The 25998-nt window shown below is 49.2% G+C and overlaps 1 protein-coding gene across 1 annotated transcript in view; it reads left to right on the top strand.

Annotated features, from left to right (window-relative positions):
- C6QH4orf33 (chromosome 6q C4orf33 homolog) overlaps positions 1 to 25998 on the top strand; it is a 302616-nt gene that overhangs the window by 70457 nt on the left and 206161 nt on the right. Inside the window, exon 2 of the mRNA XM_069631055.1 lies at positions 4257 to 4437. Within this exon, the coding sequence (XP_069487156.1) occupies positions 4257 to 4437 (181 nt within the window). The remainder of the gene's footprint in view (positions 1 to 4256; positions 4438 to 25998) is intronic.

The following is a 25998-nucleotide window of genomic DNA, read 5'->3' as shown; positions in this document are numbered from 1 at the left end:
GAAGGTAAACTGCTTGTGCCCACCAGTCAGGGGAAGAAGCCTCTCCAGCCGGGAGATCTTCTCTGTCGTCGGGAAGTGGTGAGTCGGTTCCGCAGGGCTCCACCGGTGATGTCGTCGTGGTAGGTCGGCTCAGCTTCTCCCTCGTCGGATTCTCAGGTCCTGTGGCGACTTCTGAAGTTCCAGTCCCCAAAGCCCTGCTTTTATGCAGCACACCCCCATTCACTCAGCCTAGCTGTCAATCAAACATGCTAAGTGGTGAGCCGGCCGGCTCACCACTTGGGCCAATCACACAAGAGTGCGACTTGAGTTACCAAGGTAACTCAGTCCAGGGTGCCTAAACCCCCTCCCACACCCCCTGTGGTACCCAGACAGAGTGGCACCACTTTTGGAGGGCTTCTGTGGAGAAGCCTGCCAAAAAGTGGAACAAAGGGCTCGACTATGGGTTGGAGTCACAGAAGAGAACACAAACGCCATTTTAGAATCGAGTCCTGGCAAAAAATACCAACCTGCGAATTAATATTAATTAAATAAACCGGCGGTATGTTCGAGGCTATGAGAATTAAATAATTAAAGTTGGTAGCCTCGAACAATGGGAAAATCCCATAGGGATATATTCGCGGTCGAATATAAAAAGTAGTATCCACTGCCACCAGCCAAAACTCGATCAGGGGGGACGGAGACGTGCCCCCTCGACTAACAGACCCCGGGGCAATCGAATTGCCCCGACCAGTACGTCCACAATATGATGGTTTGTACCGGTTTCTGTTAATAATTTGGGACTAGTAAAGCCAATGGTGACTTTACATGCCCTGGGAGACAGTAGTCAGTCCCAGGGTATGGAGTCTATGGTGGGATGTCACTATGACACCCTGTGTCACTGCACGGAGGGTGCTGTGTAACACACATAGTAAAAACACATGCAACCCTATGGAGTAAAGGACCCCATAGCCCATAAAACACATTAACAGTCAAAGGAACACCATAAATCATGTCCAAGAGTGGGAGAAAAAGAGTCTCACTCTTGGCAGGAGAAAAAAACAAACTCCAGAAATCCAGCAAAGCTGCTGGGGGACTCACTAGGTTAGGAAATTCAGCCTAAAGAGAGAATTCTCCCTAACAATGTCCATGGACAATGGGCGTTGTTCGCAAATCCAACATTGCGTCTGTTTCAAATGTTTTGACGCACCTCATATTTTTTATTGAGCAATCAGCGAGCAAGTATGATGTCCGTGAACATCACACTGCTCTCTGACTGGTCCAGAGACGTCTGCAGACTCCAAATCAGAGTCCGTGGACCGGATTTAGATATCACACATTTCTTTTTAACTTATATTTTGGGCATAAAAAAAATAACTACTGGACGGATTTACATCAAATTTACAAAAGCATGCTTCCTGGACCAAGCCGCTGCTTGTGGCGCACGTTTGGTGCATATCTGTCCAGTTGTTTGGACATTTTGTTTTCATTGCATCTATGAGTATTTCCACACATTTTGGGACCCCCCAATAACCTTGCCCCTCTAGACAAAACCCCACCAAACTCATTCTGATGGGATCATATACTTTTTGTGCAAAGTTTGGTGAGGATTTGGCAGTTATAAGCCGCATAAAATGTGCTCTTTCTATGAGTTGAGCAACTGATCCATAACTATGGGGATGCTACCGCAGGCCTTCTAATATGTATGCTTTCCTATATTGTTTTGCATTTATGTCATTATTGATGAAACGACTTTAATCCCCCAAGTGAGAGATTTTCGTTCTGTTCTGGCTGAAGGGCGAAGAGTAGAAAATGGCATTATGCTATGGAAGAAATGGTTGAATGTGAGACACCTTCCAATGGTTAAGAGGTTATACATGTACCACAGTGCAAGTAGGGGTGTTGCTGGGTAGGACTCTACTACACGAGGTTTAAAATTTGCTGTGAATTCCATGATACAGTGAAGTTCAGTTGTGTTTTCTTGGCCTCATGCATTGACACCACGTGGGTAATTTTCAATGGCTTTGAGTGGTAAAGTAAATTGTAAAACCTGGGCATAAAGACAAGATTACGGGGTATGGGATGGTGATGCGCTCCGCACCATCACAATTAATGACAAGTATTACAAGTGGAACCGTTTCATTGGTATATTTTCTTATTTAATCATGTGCAGCCGACACGTTGTTTCGACACGCTGGTCGTTTTCAAGGCAAAGACAATTTGGATTACTAATTCTGAAGCATCCTATTGCTTGATTGAATAACGTGCACCGCCCGGCACAGAAATTAGATGGCCAGTCAGATAGCACAGGTAGAAGCCGAAATGGCTATTCAAAAGTATATAGCTCGATCAATCGAGCACTGGACATTTGTGATCGGGTTAACTAACTGGACAAGTTAATTAATACTTGCCATTAATTGTGATGTTGCGGAGCGCATCGCCATCCCATACCCCGTAATCTTGTCTTATCTATACCAACCAGGGTGGATTGGTTGGCGGGATTTGAGTGATTGCAGCCAGCACTTACCTTATTTAGCTTTTATTTGTCAATGCATTGAGTGATCACTAGCGCACAGATATCCAGTTTCGTATCCACACGCCAATCCTGGGCATAAAGGGGTTCACTTCTTGTAGTAAGGAAGGGGGTTGGTAAGAACCTCATAAACTCTGGACATTCAATATCGTGACCAATTGAGCTGCATATGTGTAGCAAAAAATGAAGTCTTCTCACTTCGGTTGACTTAGAGTGCTGTTTTATAATCATACAAAGTGCTGGCACGTGGTTCGACCACGAAAGGGCCTTTATCAAGGCAGTTATTGTAAGGTTCTGAGCCTAGGGTTGCAGTGAAGAACTCCAAAGTGGTGATGCTGCTGAAATAGCACGCATGCAGGCTAGCGAGGCCTCTGCATTCGAGATGATCGGGCACAGTGATCTTTCTTCTTAGTTTGCTGCTTCAGGTCATTTCAAAAATGTTTTGTAGTCAGAGAGACAAGCTGAAAAATCAATTTCCTCCTCCTCTTTCGCCTGCAAAACTTCTTTGTTGTACCCCTGCATGAGATTTTCATGCAGGCCTACAATGTTATGTTATGTTAAAGGTACTTATATAGCGCACCGTCACCAACAGAAATGATCCCCAGGCACTCTGGCGGGTCTGTAAACAGGAAGGCGGGCGGGTAGGATTAGTCGGGAGGAGGGGAGTAGGAGAGTGGGAGAAGTGGTGTGCTGTTGGCAGCTTCAGCTCGGTAGGTATACACAGAGTGCTAGGCTTTGGTGCAAGTATCGGATCGGGCAAGACCTCATGTGCTGTTTATGTGTTTTTGCTTTGGTGTGGTAAAATGCGTGCGGATTGCTGGGAGATAAATGGTTGTGTGACTTTTGTGTTGGTTAAGTAAGCAGAAAGTCGAGGGTTGGGTTAGTGGGGTCTGTATCCTGATGCCAGGTTTGATGTCGGGTACTTCTGGTTCTGTTTGAGCTGTATCCCTTTGGGTGGGGTTGTTGCTAGTTCCTTATGGGCCATCTCGCTGTGCTGGTAATTAATTCCTCTGGAATCCACCTGCATTTAGCACTTGCAAGAAGATGGCGAATTCCATATGAAGCCATTTCCATGAACGTCCAAAAAGCGTTATTTGCAGCCAGCATTTACATCTTTTACGAAAGGGATTGTAATTTAGCTTGTTTTGAATTTTTACTTTTGCACGAGTCAAAAACCGCTGCACACAAGTGATAATGTTGGCTGGCCCCTGCATACAATTATAATTTTTTGTAAAATGCCCCCTGCTCCTCAAAAACACAAATATTTTATCAACGATATGTCAGTTGAAATTACTATTGGTGGAACAGCTGTCGCCCTTGTTTGATCATGATTGGATTCTAGACTATGCTCTTAACTAGTATAAATGGTATACAGTCATAAAATCGCGGCAAAAATGTCACCTGTGCAAAAAATCGCGGCAAAATTGCTGTGATTTAACCCGGTAAAGGTGTAACCCATTATACCATTTAAGGGGAGCGAGGGTTGCGGGGGTGTCCCCCGCATCCTTTATATGGATTGTGGCAGCAAAACCACAGCCTTTTTGCCGTGATTTATTGTGTACACGGCCTTTTTTGCCGCGATTTTAACACATGGAACCGTATAAACGTATTGATTCCATGTCCGTGCACTAACGTAGGCAGTATTGCTGTGCAATGCTTTTGGAAAAGTATTCCAATAAATCTTATCCAGTAAATAATTTGCTTTTGATCCTCTGACATTTAACCATTTAACCACTGATCTGTTTAGATGGAGTTTAAAATTGAACATACGTGGGACGAATTTCCAGTGATACATGAGCCAGTGACTATCGGTATTAAGCCAACAAAGGAAGGAGTGCTAATGCAAGTTAGCGCCCCATTCTTCAATGACCCCCCAGCACCGGCAGGTGACCCTGGAAAGCCCTTTCCTGGGCTGTGGGACTATGAGGGTGAGTGGTGATTTACTTCAATTCTACGTATAGAGGCGTTTAAAACCCGACATTTATTATCTGTTTCATACCCTTGTTTCAGTTTACACAAATCCCCATACAGGTGTATTAATGTTGCACTGTGCAGTACAATGGAACATGCACTGGAGAAACACGCAGTGTTAGTATTAGTTGAATACATACACATTTTGAATGCATTAAAGTGAGCAACACTAGATGACTGAGCACTGCAAATTCTGTGTACGTTTTTAATTACATTCTGAAGATGTGCAAATCATTGTCCATACTATGGATTTCCCCCAGTAAAATTCAAGTTATTGGCCTCATTACGAATTCGGCGGTAACCATGCCAGTCCTACCGGTGGGTTGCCACCGGACTCGTAAACTTTTACCGGCGCCTGACTTCCCGTGCCCCCGGGAGATTCCAAGTCCAGCGGCCCAGGAAGTCAGGTGCCAATAAAATCTAATTCTCCATTCCCATAGAGTCCGATAGGACTCTATGGGAGTGGCGACACCGAAGTACCGGCACCGTTGCTAATGGCGCCAGTGCTTCTGTGACTGGTCTGCCTACCATAGACGCTGCGCCCGGTAGGGTCAGACCTGTTGGGCACAGCAGCTCCGGCAGGCAGACTCATAGTTTGCCAGTCTGGAAACAGTTCTTTACGGACCGGCAAACTTATAATGAGGCCCATTAACTGGTTACATTTTGCTTGAGGCCAACGTTCCAGCAAAAATACTTTTTCTGTACTTTTATCCGAAATTTTAAATGGATAACTGAAAGGAACGGTTGATTTGCATGTTAAGTTTTACCAGTCGGAATGACATATCTGCATTGCACCATATATCAATGTATATCATTTTTTGTTCTCGCGGCGCTTCACTTGCATGAAAAAATGTTTATATCTCTGAACCACACCAGTCCCCATCCGCCATCTTGTGATAATGTATTCTGCTGCGTGATCGACCTATGGCCAGTAACCCTGGTGGCAATAAATCGTAGCACAACTATGTGACATCAGCTGCCGTATCTGCGATACATCACTGCTGGTCATAATGTGTTAGAATACGACGGAGCAAAACGACCTGTCTACACAGTTACTAAATCAAATTTCTGCATGCAAAACACAGAAGGCACTCAATCATTGCATACCTACTTTTTTTGTTCTATTGCTTTTCACAAAAGAACACTTTTTGAATATTCTTGTATCGTATGCAGAATTAAGTCATTGAGCGTATTACGTGGTGGGTAACACCTGACCGAATTGTGCGAGTAGATATTTTGCAAAATATACTACATTATGCTTTGGCTTGTCGCTTTGCTTTTGATTGTGGGGACAGCTAACAGGCAATCCTGGCCTCCCCGTCCTCCCAAATAATGGTCACGATCTGTCCATTAGGGGGTGCCGCGTTGACGTGTTGGCTGCATATTCTGTCCACAGGAATATAGGTTCCATGGCAGTGACGGGTTAAGCAGATGTACCTGTTGGTCGATATAGAAAACTTTAATATTCTGCCCTTATAAATAAATGTTACATCACTATCTTTTTTATATATATACTAATACATTTTTAACTATGTTTTCTATTGGCTCCAATATATTCTTTTTCGCCATTAGAAACAAATTGTGTACTCACACCATGCTAGCTTGTTCCATGGTCATTGTGTTCAGTCATCTATCCTCTAATGGGTCTTACATTTAATTTCTGCTGTGATGAATATAGTCTTTAAAGCAAAGATCCCCTTATTCGAAATGGGTAGCTGGTAACGTTCTATGCAGTGCAGTGGCACACTCCCCTTTATTTTCATGGTTGCATCTTGTAGAGAATTCTTTTGATGAGAAAGGCGAAGGTGAGTGGTGTACAAACAAGAACTGTCTTACTTCTGAGCCCAAGGTCACATTTTACAAGGGGATTTTCACTAGTACTCTTTCATTGATGCTGAGCTTACCCTGTGCCCATTTTGGAATGTTTGGTGCATGAAGTCTGCTCTGGACCATTACATAACATCTCCTACCATAACAACCCACAATGTAATAATAAAAAAGAAATGTCCACAATGAAATCCTATATTTATTCTCTATGCCTTCCAACTAATTCGAATTAGTGCCACCACGTTCCTGTTCCTTGTCCCAAGACTTAATTTAGACGTCACAAAGTAACTTGCGGGAATCAATTGAGATACTTCAGTGATAATATGATTGTAAATAATATCCATTGATAATATTATTGTAAATAATATCCACTATTATTTTTAATGATTTCCATGCACCATAGTTAATACAAAAAACATTTTTTGCTGCAACTTCATAGTTTCGTTTTTGTAACCTTCTAATTCTCGGTTTATAATCCCCCCTTCGGACAGTTGTGCAGGATCCACATGAAACTGCACATCATATTACTGTCAAGCGTCATATTTTCACGCTTTGCTACCGATGAGAAAGGTAAATCTTGCGTCTTTCAAAAAGGTGTATGCAGCTGGTTCATTGACATATTGTAGGCCCTTTAAATCACAGGCACAGTATATATCATGCCATTTTTATTTTAGTCGCACAATTTTTTTTATCTGAAGCTTCTAAGTGGAGGTCCAGTGCTGGACTGACTCAGCGGGACACCAGGAGTTGCTGCACTGCCTGGTGATGGGGAAGGGGGAACATGATATCCAGCCTGGGTGTGGTTGACATTCTGCCCGTTGATTTGCTGCTCTGGCCTGCGATTGTGGGGGTTCATAGGAAACGCATGTGCCCTAATGTGCTCTCACAAATGATATGATATGATGATATGATATGGCATTCATAACGTGCCTATACACAAGTGTTTCGAGGCGCAACGAGGCAAGGGAGGGGAACAAAGGGAGGACGGACAACGATCCTACTAGGCCAGGTGTCATTCAGATCGCGCAAGTGCGTGGGACAGGGACAGTGCAGTACATGGGAAGATGATAATAATAAGTAAGTAAACGGCCAGCATGTGGCAAGTGCAAGGGTAAGTGTAGGCATCAGGTGTCAAGGACTGGCAGGGGGACTGTAGCGATACAGAAACAGTCCCCAAGTGTGGGGGTTGCCAGGTGGGCAGTGCAGGTGTGTGACGCTGGCGGGGGAAGGACATGGGCCCGAGATCAGAGGGTGTCCAGGTAGCCAGTGCAGTTCCGGTTACAGCCAGGAGGTCAGCAGAGGAGAGGAGGAGAAAAAGCAGAAGCAAAGAGAAAGGTTTTGAGGTGATTCCGGAACCAGAGATGGTTCTCCTCAAGTTTAAGGGAGGCTGTTCCAGAGGGAGGCACCAGCCGAAGAAAGAGATCTACAACCAACTCGTTGCTTGGAGAAGCGACTGACCCTGAGGGAGTTGGAGGTGGATGAGCGAAGAGCTCGAGAAGGAAGATATTTAGGAAGAGAGCGTTGAAGGTATTGATGCGCGGGGGCGATTCTACGAAGACGAGCTGCATTCAAGTGCAGCACAAGCAACCTGTGAGGCTGAGGCTGGGCCAGGCCGCCCAAACCAACCCAAAGAAGAAGAAGCAAGAGGGAATCTGGCAGCCCTCCGCTATCCTGCCCTGCCACTGACAGTGCCCTACTGCTGCTACCTGCAGTGCCTCCCTCACCCATTCGGGCCTGCTTGCAGCTGCAGCGAGGGCCTCTGTGCACTCTCGCTGCAGGAAACATTCCCACGACCGTCAGTCACCTTTGGGCACCTGCGACCTCATCAGTAATTTTTGTTATTTTTGTTTGTAATTTAAATACTAATCTGCACTGCGCGGTATAGGTTTGGATTTATTTGGAAAGTTTAAATAAATGGGTGGCTCGTGGCTGCCACTGACTGACAATGCCCTGCTGACTGACTGTGCAAGGGAGTGGGGTGGGGCGGGCTGTGCATATGAAGGGGGGGGCTGATAGATCTCGAAGATGTGTAAACTTTGGTTCACATGGGAAATGGTAAAATCTTGAAGACAACATGGCACTGAGGCTGAAGCAAAGCAACAAAAAAAAATGTGACCCAAACTGAGAAAAAACAACAAAGAAAGAGTACGCTTTCTTAGCTTTTGTAATGTTATGCAACAAGCTACCGAGTCGACCTCTGCGGTGAACAATTACATTGGCAAAACCTAGCCACTGCTTCTACGCCCGCTCCCTTTCTGCTTTGCCTTAGACCAGTTTGCATCCGTTGATAGTAAATAAAATTGCTCTTTTGTCTCGAGCTGCCCAACATTTCTAAACTGTCCTCCGGTACACCCCTAAAACAAAAGACCCTTCCATCATGCCTAGAATGATGGCTCTCCGTGTTTGCATGCAGGGTATTTTGGGTAGGCCTGCTGGAATCATTAGCATACCCGCTCCATTGATACCAGTTGGCACGCGAACTGAGATGCGAATAGGCTCAGCTGAGAAGCGAAGCAAATGTCCTCCCTTTCAGACACAGTCAGTTTCCCAAAACGTTTTGGAGAATTGCTACAATCTCCTGATTGGTGGATTAAACATTTGCACCTGTCCCCTAACGCTACATCCGAGTCCTGTGGCCTCTTCTACTCTGAGATCTCCTGGACTTTCCCCAGTACCCGCTGGGCCCTGCTGCTTCAGCCATGACATCCCTATGATATTATTGAATTGTTTCGGATGTGATCCATTTTGCATGTGAACACAGCCAGAGCCCTACTTTACCACCATGAACTACCCCACAGCGGCCCGTGAGCCATGCCATGGTGGGAGAGGGTTGATCACTCTGCGTCATTCCAAAGAACAAAACATGTTTTATCTAAAGGATTAAAAAACGGCACTGCTATCTCTTCTACTATTCACCCTATTATATATCTCCGTACCTACTTGAGCTGCTGTGCGAGGCAAATTAATCATTCCTGGTATATGCAATCAGCTTGGTTGTAAAATACCTGTGTTTATCCATGACACCGCAGCCGATGAGGACTCTTGCGGGCTGTCATTGCCTGAAAATGCAGTATTGCCCTTTAACAATAGTGCACCCGGTAAACATCTCGGCTGCATCATTATGAAATTGGGATGAGCAGATGCAAATGCACATTTTAATTGCTAACCTCTCGAAGGACAACTGCGTTCATCATTAAGCAGTGGTCTGGCAGTGGTCTGGCCCTAGGGAGAAGGCATTAATTTCAATGATTACCAACCATGTGCTATTGGTTTTGCCCACTGAGCTATCCGGTCCGGGGTTTCTTTTGCATACAGGCCAGCATGTCGGGGGTCTATCAAGGTATTTCACGTGTTTTTCAGAGTAATGCTCATGTGACCCTGGGACTGTAAAAGTACTATTTTACTCGAAACAGATGCTTCTAAATTGGGGATAGGAGCAGTTTTATCGCAAGAATATGATGGGGTAGAACATCCTGTGCTTTACATCAGCCGGAAACTATTCCCACGGGAGAGAAATTATGTCACGATTGAGTTGGAGGCATTAGTGATAAAATGGGCCATGGGATATCTCAAATATTATCTCACGGGTAGGACGTTTAAACTGATTATGGACCGTTTTCCCCTTACGTGGCTCAGTCTTAGAAAATACATCAACCTGTGCATAATGCACTGGTTTCTAGATCTTTAACCCTTCTCATTTAGTGTCAAGCAAAGAAACAGTGAAACGTTGATTTCCGGTTCCTTTTTCCCATAAAAGATGAGGAAGCCAGCAAAATTAGGGGAAGGGTATGTGACGAATCCCTAGATATCGTCACTTCTCCCTGAGGGGGAGCCCCTTCCCAGCAGGCCAGGGAGGTGAGCCTGCTACCCGATAGTCCCTCTGTGGGTGGTACATGGCGGGCGGATCTCATGGAAATAGACTTCCCCCTATGGGGACAAGGATGACCATCTAGGGAGAACGCTGTATAATCGCCCCCAACCAACCTCTCCACACTCTACACATCTCCATAGTCTTGGGACTCCAATAACATACCTACTCCCATGTATGTTTGTAAATCTGTAAGTCTAATACCTACTGAGACGAAGAAGATTGTAAACTACTGTATGGAGATGTATAGGTCAAGTACTGAGACAAAGAGTTGGTGCAGAAGCATGAAGAATACTCAGTGGGATGTGGGTGAGAGTACTAGTCATCCATGGCAAAACACAATAGAGAACAAAGAAGGACTTACGACAGTGCAAGGCCCTCCATGGAGAAACCACAAGCGTGGGAGTCATCTGTCATGGAGAACAGAGGAGGCTGCTGCTCTGGATGCTAGCGACCAAGCAGAGGTGTCCCTATCCGGTCTGCCATGGACGGACCAACCGGAAAGGTGGATAATCAGAGGACCAGGTGTGCGAGGCAGCCAGTCCACACAATCGAGTGAAGAGACGCAGACTGTGAGGAACCAAATGCTGCAGCGCAGCTGCAGCACACCAGAGAATGCGATAAGCTGCGAAAAGCCTAAAACAGAAGTCAGAAGGGCCCAAGATTGACTGGTACACGCCGGCAACCACCCTAAAGGTACACGGGTTGCAGGGACGGTTGGTGGGGGCATAACAGAGTGGTGGAAGATGATGAAATACAGATCACGGGTGAAGAGGGAGCCCCTGGGGAAGAAGCAAAAATTGAGAGAGCCAAAGATAGAACTAAAGAAATTCAGGTCTGGGACCTGCACCCATAAAAAAATCCATATAATTCCTCTTCTTCATGGCAGTACCCGGCAGGATAGTGAACCAGGTCTGCCAAAACCAAGCCATAGAGAAATACGGGTCTTGGACCCGCACCAACAAGAAAAGGGAAATAAAAGCCATCTAATTAATGGCAGTACTTGGCAGGAGAGTGAACCAAGACTGCCCAAGTGGAGAGATGGGATAGCCTGGGTCTGTGACCCTCAAAGTGAAAGAAAGACCAGGGGAAGGGATTCCTTCCCCCCTTAGTTGTGTTGAACTGTGCAACCAATTGGAAAGATACCAGGAGAAGGGAGTAATTGCCCTGGTAACCAAATCTACAAATACTTTCTGACATATAGTGTTAAAAGATAGGCAGTGTGCCTATCGAGAAGCCTGGGGAAGGGAGTCATTCTCCCAGGTTAAAGAAAAGCCACAGTCCAGTTGAGGGGATCATTCTCATGACCATTGAGGAACCTAACCACAGAACCCTGCACCAGGGAAAGGAGGCATTCCCCATGGTGCTGTGTGTGAAACAGTAACAGTGACAGTCTGATACCAAGCCAAGAGGCCAGGGGAAGGGAGTCGCCCCTCTCCCCCCCTGCCAGGACAAGTATTGTGCTGGGAACATTTGATCTAGGGGAAGGGAGTCATTCCCCGGGAGGGAAGATACAGAGAACGTTCTGATACAGAGTGTTATAGGATTGGCTGTCCTTTATTTGTGAAGTACTGGGACCAGGGGAAGGGAGTCATTCCCCCTGGTTAAGAACATGCAACCAGAACTGTGCTTCCCAGTTCAGGAGCAGGGAGTCCTTCTCCTGGACCAAGAACATTGACACCAACTTCTTGTTTAGTTCTAATTGTAAGGAATATAATTGGAGATTTTGACACAGAACGGTGGACTCTTTTATTTACTAGGAGATTCTGACAGACCCATTAGCACCTTTAGTTGAGGCAGGGAAACACCTCATAGAAGTAGGGAAAGTTAGGTTTTCTATTTCCTTGACTAATAAAAGCCTATAGCAATCACTATGCCACCTGTGTGTCAACCTCCTCCTTCTAGACCCTTACAAGACACATTACAATAAATCTACTTTGACTAAATACATTTTCTTTTAAAACATTTTGGAAATGAGTGCTTGCAACTCCATTCAACAGTTTCCAACCCCAGCTCACATTTGATTTGCAGCTGTCAAATCAGATTGTAAGTCTGGCAGCCACGTCCTAAAAAACCTGATGCCAACCACTGACAAAAGCCAACACAGCAAAGTGGCATTACTGCTAACCAAGATGTACAAAATGTACTCTCCAGATACTGCATATGATCTGTAGGCTATATTTGACTTGTTTTCAATAATGTTGTCATGCATATACTGATGAAAGCGCTGGCTCCTCTACCCCAAGTTCGACTGCTGCCAGGCTTTCAATTAATAAAACGCATTCCAGGAATAGCTGATTGGAAGATTAAAGCCAATTGTGACAGTAAGCATTATACTGCTGATATGCTATAAATACTATGTGTATAAGGTTTTAGTTAACCAAATTGCAGTTTAAATTAAATTTAAAATAAAGATGTGGCATTTATAATGCGCCTGTACACAAGTGTTTCTAGGTGTGACAAGACAAGGAGGGGGAAAGAAAGAGAGGACAAAATAATGAGATTACTAGGCCATGTGTCATTCAGACTATTATTGTTTGTAGCAGTATATTGTTAACAACAACATTAAAAAAACGTTTTCTGACTTTAAATGAACCACAAACATAGTGCTAGGCGCCCCTAGCAAACCGGGCAGGAAGTATGCAAGCAAAGCCAGAAAGGAAAAAGTCAGGCCTACTGAAGCGATCTGCATGGAACCTGAAGGTGGCAGGTTGAAATCCCTGCACTGACTCTGCTTTCTTTCCTTTTGAAGTTAATAAAAGAAGATAGCCAAGCTAACCAAAGAAGAAGCAGGAAAGCCGCGGTTGCCTGTTGCTGCCTGCACTACACCATTCACTGGCATGCTGCCAGTGTGAACATACTGCACTCTCTTCTGCTTATTATTTTGGAAGTAAATGGGTGGCATTGCAGTGGCTCGTGGCTGGCACTGACTGACTGTCCTGTGTGCAGGGCTGGGGGTGGGCTGGCATTTTACGAGGCCGATCACGGCTGCATGATGGGATAGATGACTGAGCAGCCTCAGACTTCATCCCAGTTCAGGTATGAAATGCTTTGCTAAGTACCGTAGACACCACTGGACGGGACCTGGGCCATCAATTAGCGCTAAATGGCAGAGAAAGATGTGTATATGTTTTGATTTTTAAATACTGTAATCCATATCCTGATTGGTGCGGCAGTTTTTTTTTTTTACTTCATTGGTACACTTGGCAGCACAGGACACAATTTACAACATGCTAGGGCAAACAAGTACATATATCAGCAAAGGTTTCATCAGAGGGGTCAGACTGTGAACATTGTCTTGTACCGGAGTGGAAAATAAAATTAAAAAAAATATATATATATATTACATGGCCACGGTAGTGGCCATGTAGTTATGGTTAAGTTGGTGTTTCCATAGGAAGAGCACTTTTTGGGCGCCTTATAACTTCGCTCTCCCTGGACGAATCCTCACCAAACACTCTGAATTATTTTGCAAAGTTTGGTGAGGATTTGTCCAGGGGGGGCAAAGTTATAGGGGGGGTCCTAAAACTTTTTTTTTTCCCATAGACTGAATGGGAAACATTTTTTGCTCGCGTCTACAGCCCAAACCGCTGGACGGATTTTCACCAAATTTGGACCAGGAGCAGCGGCTTGGTCCCGAAAGCGTGCTTTTGCAAATTTGGTGAAAATCCGTCTAGTAGTTTTTTAAAAAATTACCAAAAAGTAGGTACAAAAAAATTAGTGATATCTGTGTTCGGTCCGTGGCCACACTTCCCTGTTCGCTCCGCGGACAGTGTCCTGATTGGCCAATCGGCTTGCGTGATGTCCGCGGACATGCAACGTGTTCGCTGATTGGACGGCGTGGAGCGTGAAGCGCGTCAGATTTTCGGTAGCGCCCGCCATCCTGGATTCGCGGTCGTCCGCGGACAGCGCGGTGAAACTTTGTTCAAAATTTGTATTTAGTAGAGTGTGTTGGTGTGTAGGAGTGTTTGGGGAGGGTGGGAGTGTATGAGATAGGATGAAAGTTGTGTTTTTTTATGTGTTAGACGTTCTTTTTGTGTTCGATTTGTCTGCGGACATCACGGGTGTTCTGAAATGTTCTAAATAAACTGAATGTGTGGTGTTCTGAGGACTCAATATGTGTCCGTTTTGTTCGCAAGCAAACTGAAACTGTTCTAAGAACACTCACGGTGTCCTGAAATGTTCGCAAATAAACAAAATGGGGGTGTCCTGAGGATGCTGTCCGTATTGTTTGTTGTCAAGTTGAATGCGTTCTAAGAACACTCGCGGTGTCCTGAAATGTTCGCAAATACACAAAATGGGGGTGTTCTGAAGACGTTGTCGAACACTCGCTGTGTCCTGAAATGTTCGCAAATATGAATGGGGGGTTGTGGCTGGCAAGTTGAATGTGTTCTAAGAACACTCGCGGTGTCCTGAAATGTTCGCAAATAAACAAGATGGTGGTGTTCAGAAGACGCTTCTAAGAACACTCGCGGTGTCCGGGGAATGTTCGTAGGGGGTGTCCTGAGGACGCTGTCCGTATTGTTCTCTGTCAAGTTGAATGTGTTCTAAGAACACTCGCGGTGTCCTGAAATGTTCGCAAATAAACAAGATGGTGGTGTTCTGAAGACGCTTCTAAGAACACTCGCGTTGTCTGGGGAATGTTCGTAGAGGGTGTCCTGAGGACGCTGTCCCTATTGTTCCATGTCAAGTTGAATGTGTTCAAAGAACACTCGTCGTGTCCTGAAATGTTCGCAAATACACAAAATGGGGGTGTTCTGAAGACGTTGTCGAACATTCGCTGTGTCCTGAAATGTTCGCAAATATGAATGGGGGTTGTGGCTGGCAAGTTGAATGTGTTCTAAGAACACTCGCAGTGTCCTGAAATGTTCGCAAATAAACAAGATGGTGGTGTTCAGAAGACGCTTCTAAGAACACTCGTGGTGTCCGGGGAATGTTCGTAGGGGGTGTCCTGAGGACGCTGTCCATATTGTTCTCTGTCAAGTTGAATGTGTTCTAAGAACACTCGCCGTGTCCTGAAATGTTCCCAAATACACAAAATGGGGGTGTTCTGAAGACGTTGTCGAACACTCGCTGTGTCCTGAAATGTTCGCAAATATGAATGGGGGTTGTGGCTGGCAAGTTGAATGTGTTCTAAGAACACTCGCGGTGTCCTGAAATGTTCGCAAATAAACAAAATGGGGGTGTTCTGAAGACATTTCTAAGAACACTCGCGGTGTCCGGGGAATGTTCGTAGGGGGTGTCCTGAGGACGCTGTCCGTATTGTTCTCTGTCAAGTTCAATGTGTTCTAAGAACACTCGCGGTGTCCTGAAATGTTCGCAAATACACAAAATGGGGGTGTTCTGAAGACGTTGTCGAACACTCGCTGTGTCCTGAAATGTTCGCAAATATAAATGGGGGTTTTGGCTGGCAAGTTGATTGTGTTCTAAGAACTCTCGCGGTGTCCTGAAATGTTCGCAAATAAACAAAATGGGGGTGTCCTGAGGACGCTGTCCGTATTGTTCTCTGTCAAGTTGAATGTGTTCTAAGAACACTCGCGGTGTCCTGAAATGTTCGCAAATAAACAAGATGGTGGTGTTCTGAAGACGCTTCTAAGAACACTTGCGGTGTCCTGAAATGTTGGCAAATAAACAAAATGGGGGTGTTCTGAAGACATTTCTAAGAACACTCGCGGTGTCCGGGGAATGTTCGTAGGGGGTGTCCTGAGGACGCTGTCCGTATTGTTCTCTGTCAAGTTCAATGTGTTCTAAGAACACTCGCGGTGTCCTGAAATGTTCGCAAATACACAAAATGGGGGTGTTCTGAAGACGTTGTCGAACACTCGCTGTGTCCTGAAATGTTCACAAATATGAATGGGGGTTGTGGCTGGCAAGTTGAATGTGTTCTAAGAACTCTCGCGGTGTCCTGAAATGTTCGCAAATAAACAAAATGGGGGTGTCCTGAGGACGCTGTCCGTATTGTTCTCTGTCAAGTTGAATGTGTTCTAAGAACACTCGCGGTGTCCTGAAATGTTCGCAAATAAACAAGATGGTGGTGTTCTGAAGACGCTTCTAAGAACACTTGCGGTGTCCTGAAATGTTGGCAAATAAACAAAATGGGGGTGTCCTGAGGACGCTGTCCGTATTGTTCTCTGTCAAGTTGAATGTGTTCTAAGAACACTCGCGGTGTCCTGAAATGTTCCCAAATAAACAAAATGGGGGTGTTCTGAAGACGTTTCTAAGAACACTCGCGTTGTTCTGAAATGTTCGTAGGGGGTGTCCTGAAGATGCTGTTTGTATTGTTCGATGGCAAGTTGAATGTGTTCTTAGAACACTCATGGTGTCCTGAAATGTTCGCAAATAAACGAAATGGGGGTGTTCTGAGGACACTGTCCGTATTGTTCGTTGTCAAGTTGAAAGTGTTCTAAGAACTATCGCGTTGTTCTGAAATGTTCGTAGGGGGTGTCCTCAAAACGCTGTCCGTATTGTTCGCTGGCAAGTTGAAAGTGTTCTAAGAACACTCATAATGTCCGCGGACATTAAAAGTTTCCATAGACCATAGTTGAAATGTTTGACTCTACGGATGTGATATGCTGCGGTGGTTGTTGCCAGGGCATAGAGTCTTGGGTGCATGGCCAAATGGCGATTTGGCCATGCACCCAAGACTCTATGCCCTGGCAACAACCACCGCAGCATATCACATTCATATTTTCTTATAACTTTGGGTGGAAAACAAATGTATAAGGAACAAAGGTATTAGATACTATGGATGTGATAAGCTGCTATGGTTCTCCTTATTATTGTATACTTACTGTTTGGTCTAGTAACCGGAGTACATGTATTTCTTGTTAATTTCTGTGATAAAAGAAAATAGCATGTTAGTATTAGTATTTTGTAATGACTTATTACATTGTATAATCAACATACTTTTTTTTGTTTTGGACCCTCATATTTAGTAGATTACAAATCAGAGTACTGTGCAATTTGCTCAGTTTCTGTATTTGTTGCTAAAATCATTGGGTCTGTGGGAGAAAAAAAATCCATGTTGGATTAAAAAAAAACTTTTTTCTGTTATGCTACAGTTTATTTGTTTGTTTGTTTTCAGTGTTCACTTGTTGTTTCTGGCTAATGCTTTAAAGTTTGGCTTGTTGCATTTTTTTGGAGCAGTAGCATATTATTTATTTTTTTGGATATTATAAAATTTTGGAGCAGTTAGATACCAATTGGCGTATTCTAACTGTCTATTTTTTTGATATATTTTAGTGGTATTGATTTATCTATTTGGATATTGCTAAATTTTGGGACAGTTAGATACCAATTGGCGTATTCTAACTCTGTATTTCTTGGTCTAATTTAGTGGTATTCATTTATCTGATTAGTTGTTGTAGTATCTTTGAGCAGTTAGATAGCTTTTGGAGTATTCTAACAGTTTATATTTTTTAACACAACTTTACTTAGGGTTTAAATACAGTTTAGTTATCAAATTTTGGTTTTAAGAACATCAAATAAGCGTCTGTAAGATTTCCTGGTAATCTCTGCTTTAGAGTAATGGTACTATCATTACATTCAAACCATCCACATTTCTTTTTTATATATGCAGTGTAGTGCCCTGAATTGGTTGTGGCTCCTGCGTGGTAGATTATACCTATTGTTGTGAAGGTTTTCTTACCAAGTGATATTTGACCATGTGTGAATCCAGTCAGCTTGCAGTTGTTTTTGGTACCATCTGCATTGTAACGTAGAAGCATTAGTATTATGTATTTACTATGTGTTTGTATTACTAACGTGGAGCGATTATCTGAATTGCAGGTAGAGCATAATCTACCATGGATTGCATTTTGTACAAGTCGCTGAAATGGAATGCATTCACAATTTGGTATTGATATATATATAAAGCGTTCATTGGGGATTTCTTCTTGTGTCACATTGTTGCAGAGAGTGCATGTATGTTTCCACATGTATGAAATCTGAAAGATTTCATTTATAGGTATGTTTTTGTTTTCCAGTAATATTAATATCTTTTCTAAGCCTGCTGTGTTTGAGATTGATTTTTCTAAACTATTTAGGGGGTAATTCATAGAATCCAGCGCACAAGTGGCGCACGCGGCTGGCGCACAGTGTGCGCGTGCGAATCCCTGCGCCAGCCGCGTGCGCTAAAATCAATTTCCGCGCACAGCGTATTCATGGATTCCAGCCACCAAAACCAGCCGTGGCGCACAGTGGCGCAGCGACCCTGCAGCAGCGGCAGTTACGCCCCCAAGAACGCCTCTCGCGCAGGGAAAAGCCATCAATATACCCAATCCAGTGCAAAGGGCTGCGCCAACCCTGTACCAGCACAGCAAGCGGGCTACGTGTATCACTGGGGTGCGCGGGAAGTACCTCACGCGATTGGCCCCGTGCGAGCAGGGTACGCGTATTTCAGGGGTGCGCGGGAAGTTCCACACGCAATTTCATCATGGTACGTATATTTCAGGGGTGCGTGGGAATTTCCACACGCGATTGGGCCCGTGCGAGCAGGGTACGCGTATCTCAGGGGTGCGCGGGAAGTTCCACACGCGATTCCATCAGGGTACGTGTATTTCAGGGTGCGCGGGAATTTCCACACGCGATTGGGCCCGTGCGAGCAGGGTACGCGTATCTCAGGGGTGCGCGGGAAGTTCCACACGCGATTCCATCAGGGTACGTGTATTTTGGGGTGCGCGTGAAGTTCCACACGCGATATCAGCAGGGTACGCGTATCTCAGGGGTGCGCGGGAAGTTCCACATGCGATTCCATCAGGGTACGTGTATTTCGGGGTGCGGGGGAAGTTCCACACGCGATTTCAGCAGGGTACGTGTATTTCAGGGGTGCGCAGGAATTTCCACACGCGATTGGGCCCGTGCGAGCAGGGTACGCGTATCTCAGGGGTGCGCGGGAAGTTCCACACGCGATTCCATCAGGGTACGTGTATTTCGGGGTGCGCGTGAAGTTCCACATGCGATATCAGCAGGGTACGTGTATTTCGGGAGCGGGGGAAGTTTCACACGCGAAATCAGCAGGGTACGTGTATTCCAGGGGTGCGCGGGAAGTTCCACACGCGATTCCATCAGGGTACGTGTATTTCAGGGTGCGCGGGAATTTCCATACGCGATTGGGCCCGTGCGAGCAGGGTACGCGTATCTCAGGGGTGCGCGGGAAGTTCCACACGCGATTCCATCAGGGTACGTGTATTTCGGGGTGCGCGTGAAGTTCCACACGCGATATCAGCAGGGTACGTGTATTTCGGGGTGCGGGGGAAGTTTCACACGCGATTGGGCCCGTGCGAGCAGGGTACGCGTATCTCAGGGGTGCGCGGGAAGTTCCACACGCGATTCCATCAGGGTACGTGTATTTTGGGGTGCGCGTGAAGTTCCACACGCGATATCAGCAGGGTACGCGTATCTCAGGGGTGCGCGGGAAGTTCCACATGCGATTCCATCAGGGTACGTGTATTTCGGGGTGCGGGGGAAGTTCCACACGCGATTTCAGCAGGGTACGTGTATTTCAGGGGTGCGCAGGAATTTCCACACGCGATTGGGCCCGTGCGAGCAGGGTACGCGTATCTCAGGGGTGCGCGGGAAGTTCCACACGCGATTCCATCAGGGTACGTGTATTTCGGGGTGCGCGTGAAGTTCCACATGCGATATCAGCAGGGTACGTGTATTTCGGGGTGCGGGGGAAGTTTCACACGCGAAATCAGCAGGGTACGTGTATTCCAGGGGTGCGCGGGAAGTTCCACACGCGATTCCATCAGGGTACGTGTATTTCAGGGTGCGCGGGAATTTCCATACGCGATTGGGCCCGTGCGAGCAGGGTACGCGTATCTCAGGGGTGCGCGGGAAGTTCCACACGCGATTCCATCAGGGTACGTGTATTTCGGGGTGCGCGTGAAGTTCCACACGCGATATCAGCAGGGTACGTGTATTTCGGGGTGCGGGGGAAGTTTCACACGCGAAATCAGCAGGGTACGTGTATTCCAGGGGTGCGCGGGAAGTTCCACACGCGATTCCATCAGGGTACGTGTATTACAGGGGTGCGCGGGGAGCACCACACGTGAATTGCACGTGTGGGCCCTCCCAGGTGTTCCCTATACACCCTCCACGGCCCCTGCAGGTGGCTCACACCACAGGGGCCTACCCTGCACATGTCCTGCAGGCACCCCATCCACCATGGCCATGCCCCCCAGCCAACCCACATGTCAACTTGCACTACTGCCCACCAAAGCATGTCCCCCTGCACCCCCAGCCACCAGGGGCACCCTCCACCAGGCCCCCACCCATGTCTCCCACCACCCCCACCCCCCCAGTCACCAGGGGCAGCCTCTACCAGGCCCCCACCCATGTCTCCCAGCACCCCCACCCCCCAGCCACCAGGGGCAGCCTCCACCAGGCCCCCACCCATGTCTCCCACCACCCCCACCCCCCACTCCCCAGGGGCAGCCTCCACCAGGCCCCCACCCATGTCTCCCACCACCCCCACCCCCCACTCCCCAGGGGCAGCCTCCACCAGGCCCCCACCCATGTCTCCAACCCCCCCACCCCCCAGCAGTGCAGGGGCAGCCTCCACCAGGCCCCCACCCATGTCTCCCACCCCCCACTCCCCAGGGACAGCCTCCACCAGGCCCCCACCCATGTCTCCCACCATCCCCACCCCCCACTCCCCAGGGGCAGCCTCCACCAGGCCCCCACCCATGTCTCCCACCCCCCACCCCCCAGCAGTGCAGGGGCAGCCTCCACCAGGCCCCCACCCATGTCTCCCACCACCCCCACCCCCCACTCCACAGGGGCAGCCCCCACCAGGCCCTCACCCATGTCTCCCACCCCCCCACCCCCCAGCAGTGCAGGGGCAGCCTCCACCAGGCCCCCACCCATGTCTCCCAGCACCCCCAGCCACCAGGGGCAGCCTCCACCAGGCCCCCACCCATGTCTCACACCACCCCCACCCCCCACTCCCCAGGGGCAGCCTCCACCAGGCCCCCACCCATGTCTCCCACCACCCCCACCCCCCACTCCCCAGGGGCAGCCTCCACCAGGCCCCCACCCATGTCTCCCAACCCCCCACCCCCCAGCAGTGCAGGGGCAGCCTCCACCAGGCCCCCACCCATGTCTCCCACCACCCCCACCCCCCACTCCCCAGGGGCAGCCTCCACCAGGCCCCCACCCATGTCTCCCACCCCCCCACCCCCCAGCAGTGCAGGGGCAGCCTCCACCAGGCCCCCACCCATGTCTCCCAGCACCCCCACCCCCCAGCCACCAGGGGCAGCCTCCACCAGGCCCCCACCCATGTCTCCCACCACCCCCACCCCCCACTCCCCAGGGGCAGCCTCCACCAGGCCCCCACCCATGTCTCCCACCACCCCCACCCCCCAGCAGTGCAGGGGCAGCCTCCACCAGGCCCCCACCCATGTCTCCCAGCACCCCCACCCCCCAGCCACCAGGGGCAGCCTCCACCAGGCCCCCACCCATGTCTCCCACCACCCCCACCCCCCACTCCCCAGGGGCAGCCTCCACCAGGCCCCCACCCATGTCTCCCACCACCCCCACCCCCCACTCCCCAGGGGCAGCCTCCACCAGGCCCCCACCCATGTCTCCCACCACCCCCACCCCCCAGCAGTGCAGGGGCAGCCTCCACCAGGCCCCCACCCATGTCTCCCAGCACCCCCACCCCCCAGCACTGTGGGGCACCTGCCAGCAGGCCCCCACCCATGTGCAACTCATGTACCCCTGCACCCCCACCCCCCAGCACTGTGGGGCACCTGCCAGCAGGCCCCCACCCATGTGCAACTCATGTACCCCTGCACCCCCACCCCCCAGCACTGTGGGGCACCTGCCAGCAGGCCCCCACTCATGTCCCCTATCACCCCCACCCCCAGCAGTGCAGGGGCAGCCACCACCAGGCCCCCACTCATGTCTCCCACCACCCCCACCCCCCAGCCACCATGGGCAGCCTCCACCAGGTCCTCACAATCCCCAATCATGTGCGTTATGGTCAGCCTCCACAGCCAAAAAGCCCTACCAAGTAACCCATTCACCCACATGGAAATGGAAATTACATGTTACACCCCCAATGTTCATAAAGCAAATGAACCCATGTCCGTCACACACAATGGTTGCAATTGAATGGGAAAACATCCAACATGACATGCATGAAACCAATGAGATGATACCACACAGTGAAGTATGAAAACAAAATTGTATTAAAAAAAAATGAATGCAAATGAAATGAAACAAACTACAATGGAAATGAAAAAAAGAGAAGCTGCATGTCCGTCTAAAAAAATCAAAACTACAAATCCAAATCCCAAAAAATTTTGTCCAAAGTCACATTAAAAATAAAATGAATCCAATGAAGAACTATGTACAAAACATCCAAGGGTCCATGAGCCCAACTGAACAAAGGAAAGCTACAAAAAACCCTAACTAAAATGCAACTATATACAAAAAGTGGAGCAGTGTCCGTCGACTCCAAATCATAAGAAGAAACAAAGGAAACCTAAAACTAAAGAACTATATACAAAGGCGGCGGGCAAGTCCAGCGGCTCACTCCGTGGTGTTCCGGGCCAGGGCATCATCGAACTCATGTTCGATGTCCCGGAGGCGGTCCTGTTCCATGGCCCCGAGGGTCCGCAGGGACGACGCCGTCTCCTCCTCCAACCCCCTGCGGATTGCCTCGAGGCACTCGGCCCGCCTCAGGGCCCTCCGCATGGAGTTCTCCGCCCTGACCATTGTGAGCCGCGCCTCTTCCGCCCGCCGCTGCTCCGCACCGATCTGCTGGCCCAACCGCTGCCACACAGAAGACACACCCCATCCTGGGTCAACCTGCCCTCCGGCCGATGCCTGCCCCTCCGATGTTGAAGGCCCCGAGCCTTCATGGCTCCCACCACGTTGCTGCTGCTGCTGTGCCTCTGCCCGTGCACTGCCTCCTGCTGCCTGCACATCCTCCGCCGGCTGGGGTGCAGTTGTTGATGTGGCCACCCCTGCTGGACGTCCGACTCCTGACTGTGGCAGGGATGCCTCCTCCACCAGCCTGGCCGCACCGTCAGAGGCAGCTCCACAGGGCACCCAGGTGACTGATGGGTGGCAAGATGGCACAGAGGACGACTGGCGCGTAGGGGGGGGGGGTCCAGTTGAGGAGGGGGTCGGAGCAAGCCCCATCAGACGGAGGAATCCGGCCTGGGTGACCTGTCCCAGCAGGCTGACATGGTCAACGAGCCATTCGAGATGACGTGCAGTCTCTCCATGAAAAGACTGCAGGTCACCTCGCATGGCCCGTTGACGCAACGCCACACCAGCCAGGACAGGCTCAACCCGGACCTGGATAGCCACGTCCGCAGGCAGAGGAAGGCCAGTTGACATGAGCTCATCCCCTGCCTGAAAACGGGTCTGGACGTAGGCATCCCTGCTGGTGCAAGATGATGCAGGGACAGGATCGTGACAGGATTGCACACAGGCACCTCCGCGGCGGCCTGTGCTGCCTCCTGTCCCTGGTCCTGCACTGCACCACTAGCACCAGTGGGATCCCCACCTCCAGACCCCGTCTCTGGTGCTTGCACGGCCTCCTCCTCCACCAAACCCCCCACCAACCTGGATGACTCCGTGCCATCTTCCCCTGTTGGGCCCTGTGGGGTCCCAGCTGCCCCTTCTGCTGCCGAGGAGTCCAACTCCAACCTCCGCCTCTTGGACCTCCCCCCGGCAGCTGCGGCCTGGGACGCGGCACCAGACTCCTCACCCCCCGACGAGATGACAACCTGGGAGGGGAGCCGGGCCTTGCGTTTCCGGCTGGCGGTGGGATCCCCGCCGCTGTGCTCCACAGCACCTTCTCCGCCCTCTTCATCAGTTGACGCTGCAGACAGGGAGAAACAAAACACAGGCATCAGGGCACTGTACAATGGACACATACACACATGACAGTTGTACATGAGTGGCATTGGCAAACCTCAGACATGTCATCACAATCCCCAACACACATGTCATTACAACTCGCACACATGAGCCATACCACAGCCATATCGCAACTGCCACCACCATCCATACACATACAACAGCATGAGCAGCCAAAGGTGAGCCAGACATCACATGCAACACAGGAAGTGCACCACACATGTACACACACCACCACACTTGCATGCATGTGCACACCTCTGCCAAGTGTCGCACTGTTCAGACGGGCATCCATGTCACATCTGCCAATCAGGCTTCCACATACCGCTGTCACATGCATCCATGTTGCATCACTGTTGCACCCTTGTCAAATACACACACATGCACATGTACACAGTGCTGATACATGCAGCCGAAAACAACATACATGCATGACATCACGGACATGTCTACTTACATACACATTCATCCAAACATGTGTGCCCACACAACTGCATTTGGCATGCAAGCCTACACACACAAGCACCATCCATGTCTCACACATTACAGCCCTCGCATGTGTCAGCCCCACGGCCCTGTACACCCCCACCCATACTCAACCCCATACAAACAGATGTGCAACCTGCACACTACTGAATAATCACCACACGCACTGCTCACAATCAGGATGCATGTACACTCACCGCTCGACTCCAGACGGGTCTGTTTCTCTAGGACCTGGACGTGGAGCGCTGGGGATATGCGTTCCAGGACCCTCATCTGTTCTTCCGACAAGTGGCCCCGGCGCCCCTTGGCATCCGCTGCCTTCAAGAGGCGCCGGGCCTTGTTCAGGGTCCTGGACCTGAAGTCCTCCCAGCGCTTCCTGACATGTTGTAAGTCGCGGACTGCCACCCCCTCCGCGTTGATGGCAGTCACGATGTCAGTCCAGATCCGAGTCCGTCCTTCCTTGTCGGCGCGGGAACTTCCGAAGAGGGCATCATACTGCCCCAGGACTTGCTCCACCAGGACACCAACTTCGGTGGCACTGAAGCTGGTGCCCCTCTGCCTCTCTGGCCGGGGGTTGTCAGTGGTCACAGATGGTGTTTGCCCCGACATGACAACCCCAGAGGCAGGAGTGGGTGGGCAACTGGGTCCTGGGGCTGGGCTGTGGAGCGATGGAATCCCAGTCGGGAGTCTTCGGTTCCAGCAGGGGTGGTCACAGCAACAGCACCCCTGGCTGATGTGCAGGCAGCAAATGGCAGGGCACGTGGGCAGCAGGCAGTCAGGCAGCAGCAGATGGCAGGTGGGAGCGTGCTCGGGGCTCTGGGGGGCAGTAGTTCGGCCTTCTGGGCAGGAGCGTGGTCTTCCGTGTGCTTACGCGTGGCCAGCTTGATACGGAGTGATTTGGCACGTGAAAAATCTGCACGTCAGCGTGTAATTCGAGGAAAGACCCTTAGCACGTAAGCGCGTCTGCACGCATACGCATTTTCATTGGACCAAAGGCCCTTAGCGAGTGAGCGCGTCTGTGACGTGACGAGCGCAGGTGTTTCCCTCATTGCACGTGATTACAGAACACACGTGGATTTCCACCAATCGCGTGTGAAAGTTCCCGGCACCCCGGAACACACGTACCCAGGCTAATCGCGTGTGGAACTTCCTGCGCACCCCGAAACACACGTACCCTGATGGAATCGCGTGTGGAACTTCCCGCGCACCCCCGAAATACACGTACCTCGCTCAATCGCGTGTGTAACTTCCCGCGCGCCCTCGAATTACACGTAGCCCGCTCCACCAGGCCCGATCGCGTGAAAAAGTTCACGCGAACCCCTGAGATACACGTAGCCCGCTCCCCCAGGCCCGATCGCGTGTAAATGTTCACGCGAACCCCTGAAATACACGTAGCCCGCTCCCCCAGGCCCGATCGCGTGAAAGAGTTCACGCGAACCCCTGAAATACACGTAGCCCG

This window comes from Ambystoma mexicanum, chromosome 6q (genome assembly GCF_040938575.1).
Source record: "Ambystoma mexicanum isolate Mex_15411 chromosome 6q, UKY_AmexF1_1, whole genome shotgun sequence".
NCBI classification, from domain to species: Eukaryota; Metazoa; Chordata; class Amphibia; order Caudata; family Ambystomatidae; genus Ambystoma; species Ambystoma mexicanum.
Note: the sequence above shows the minus strand (reverse complement) of the source record. Positions and strands in the feature narration are given on the sequence as shown.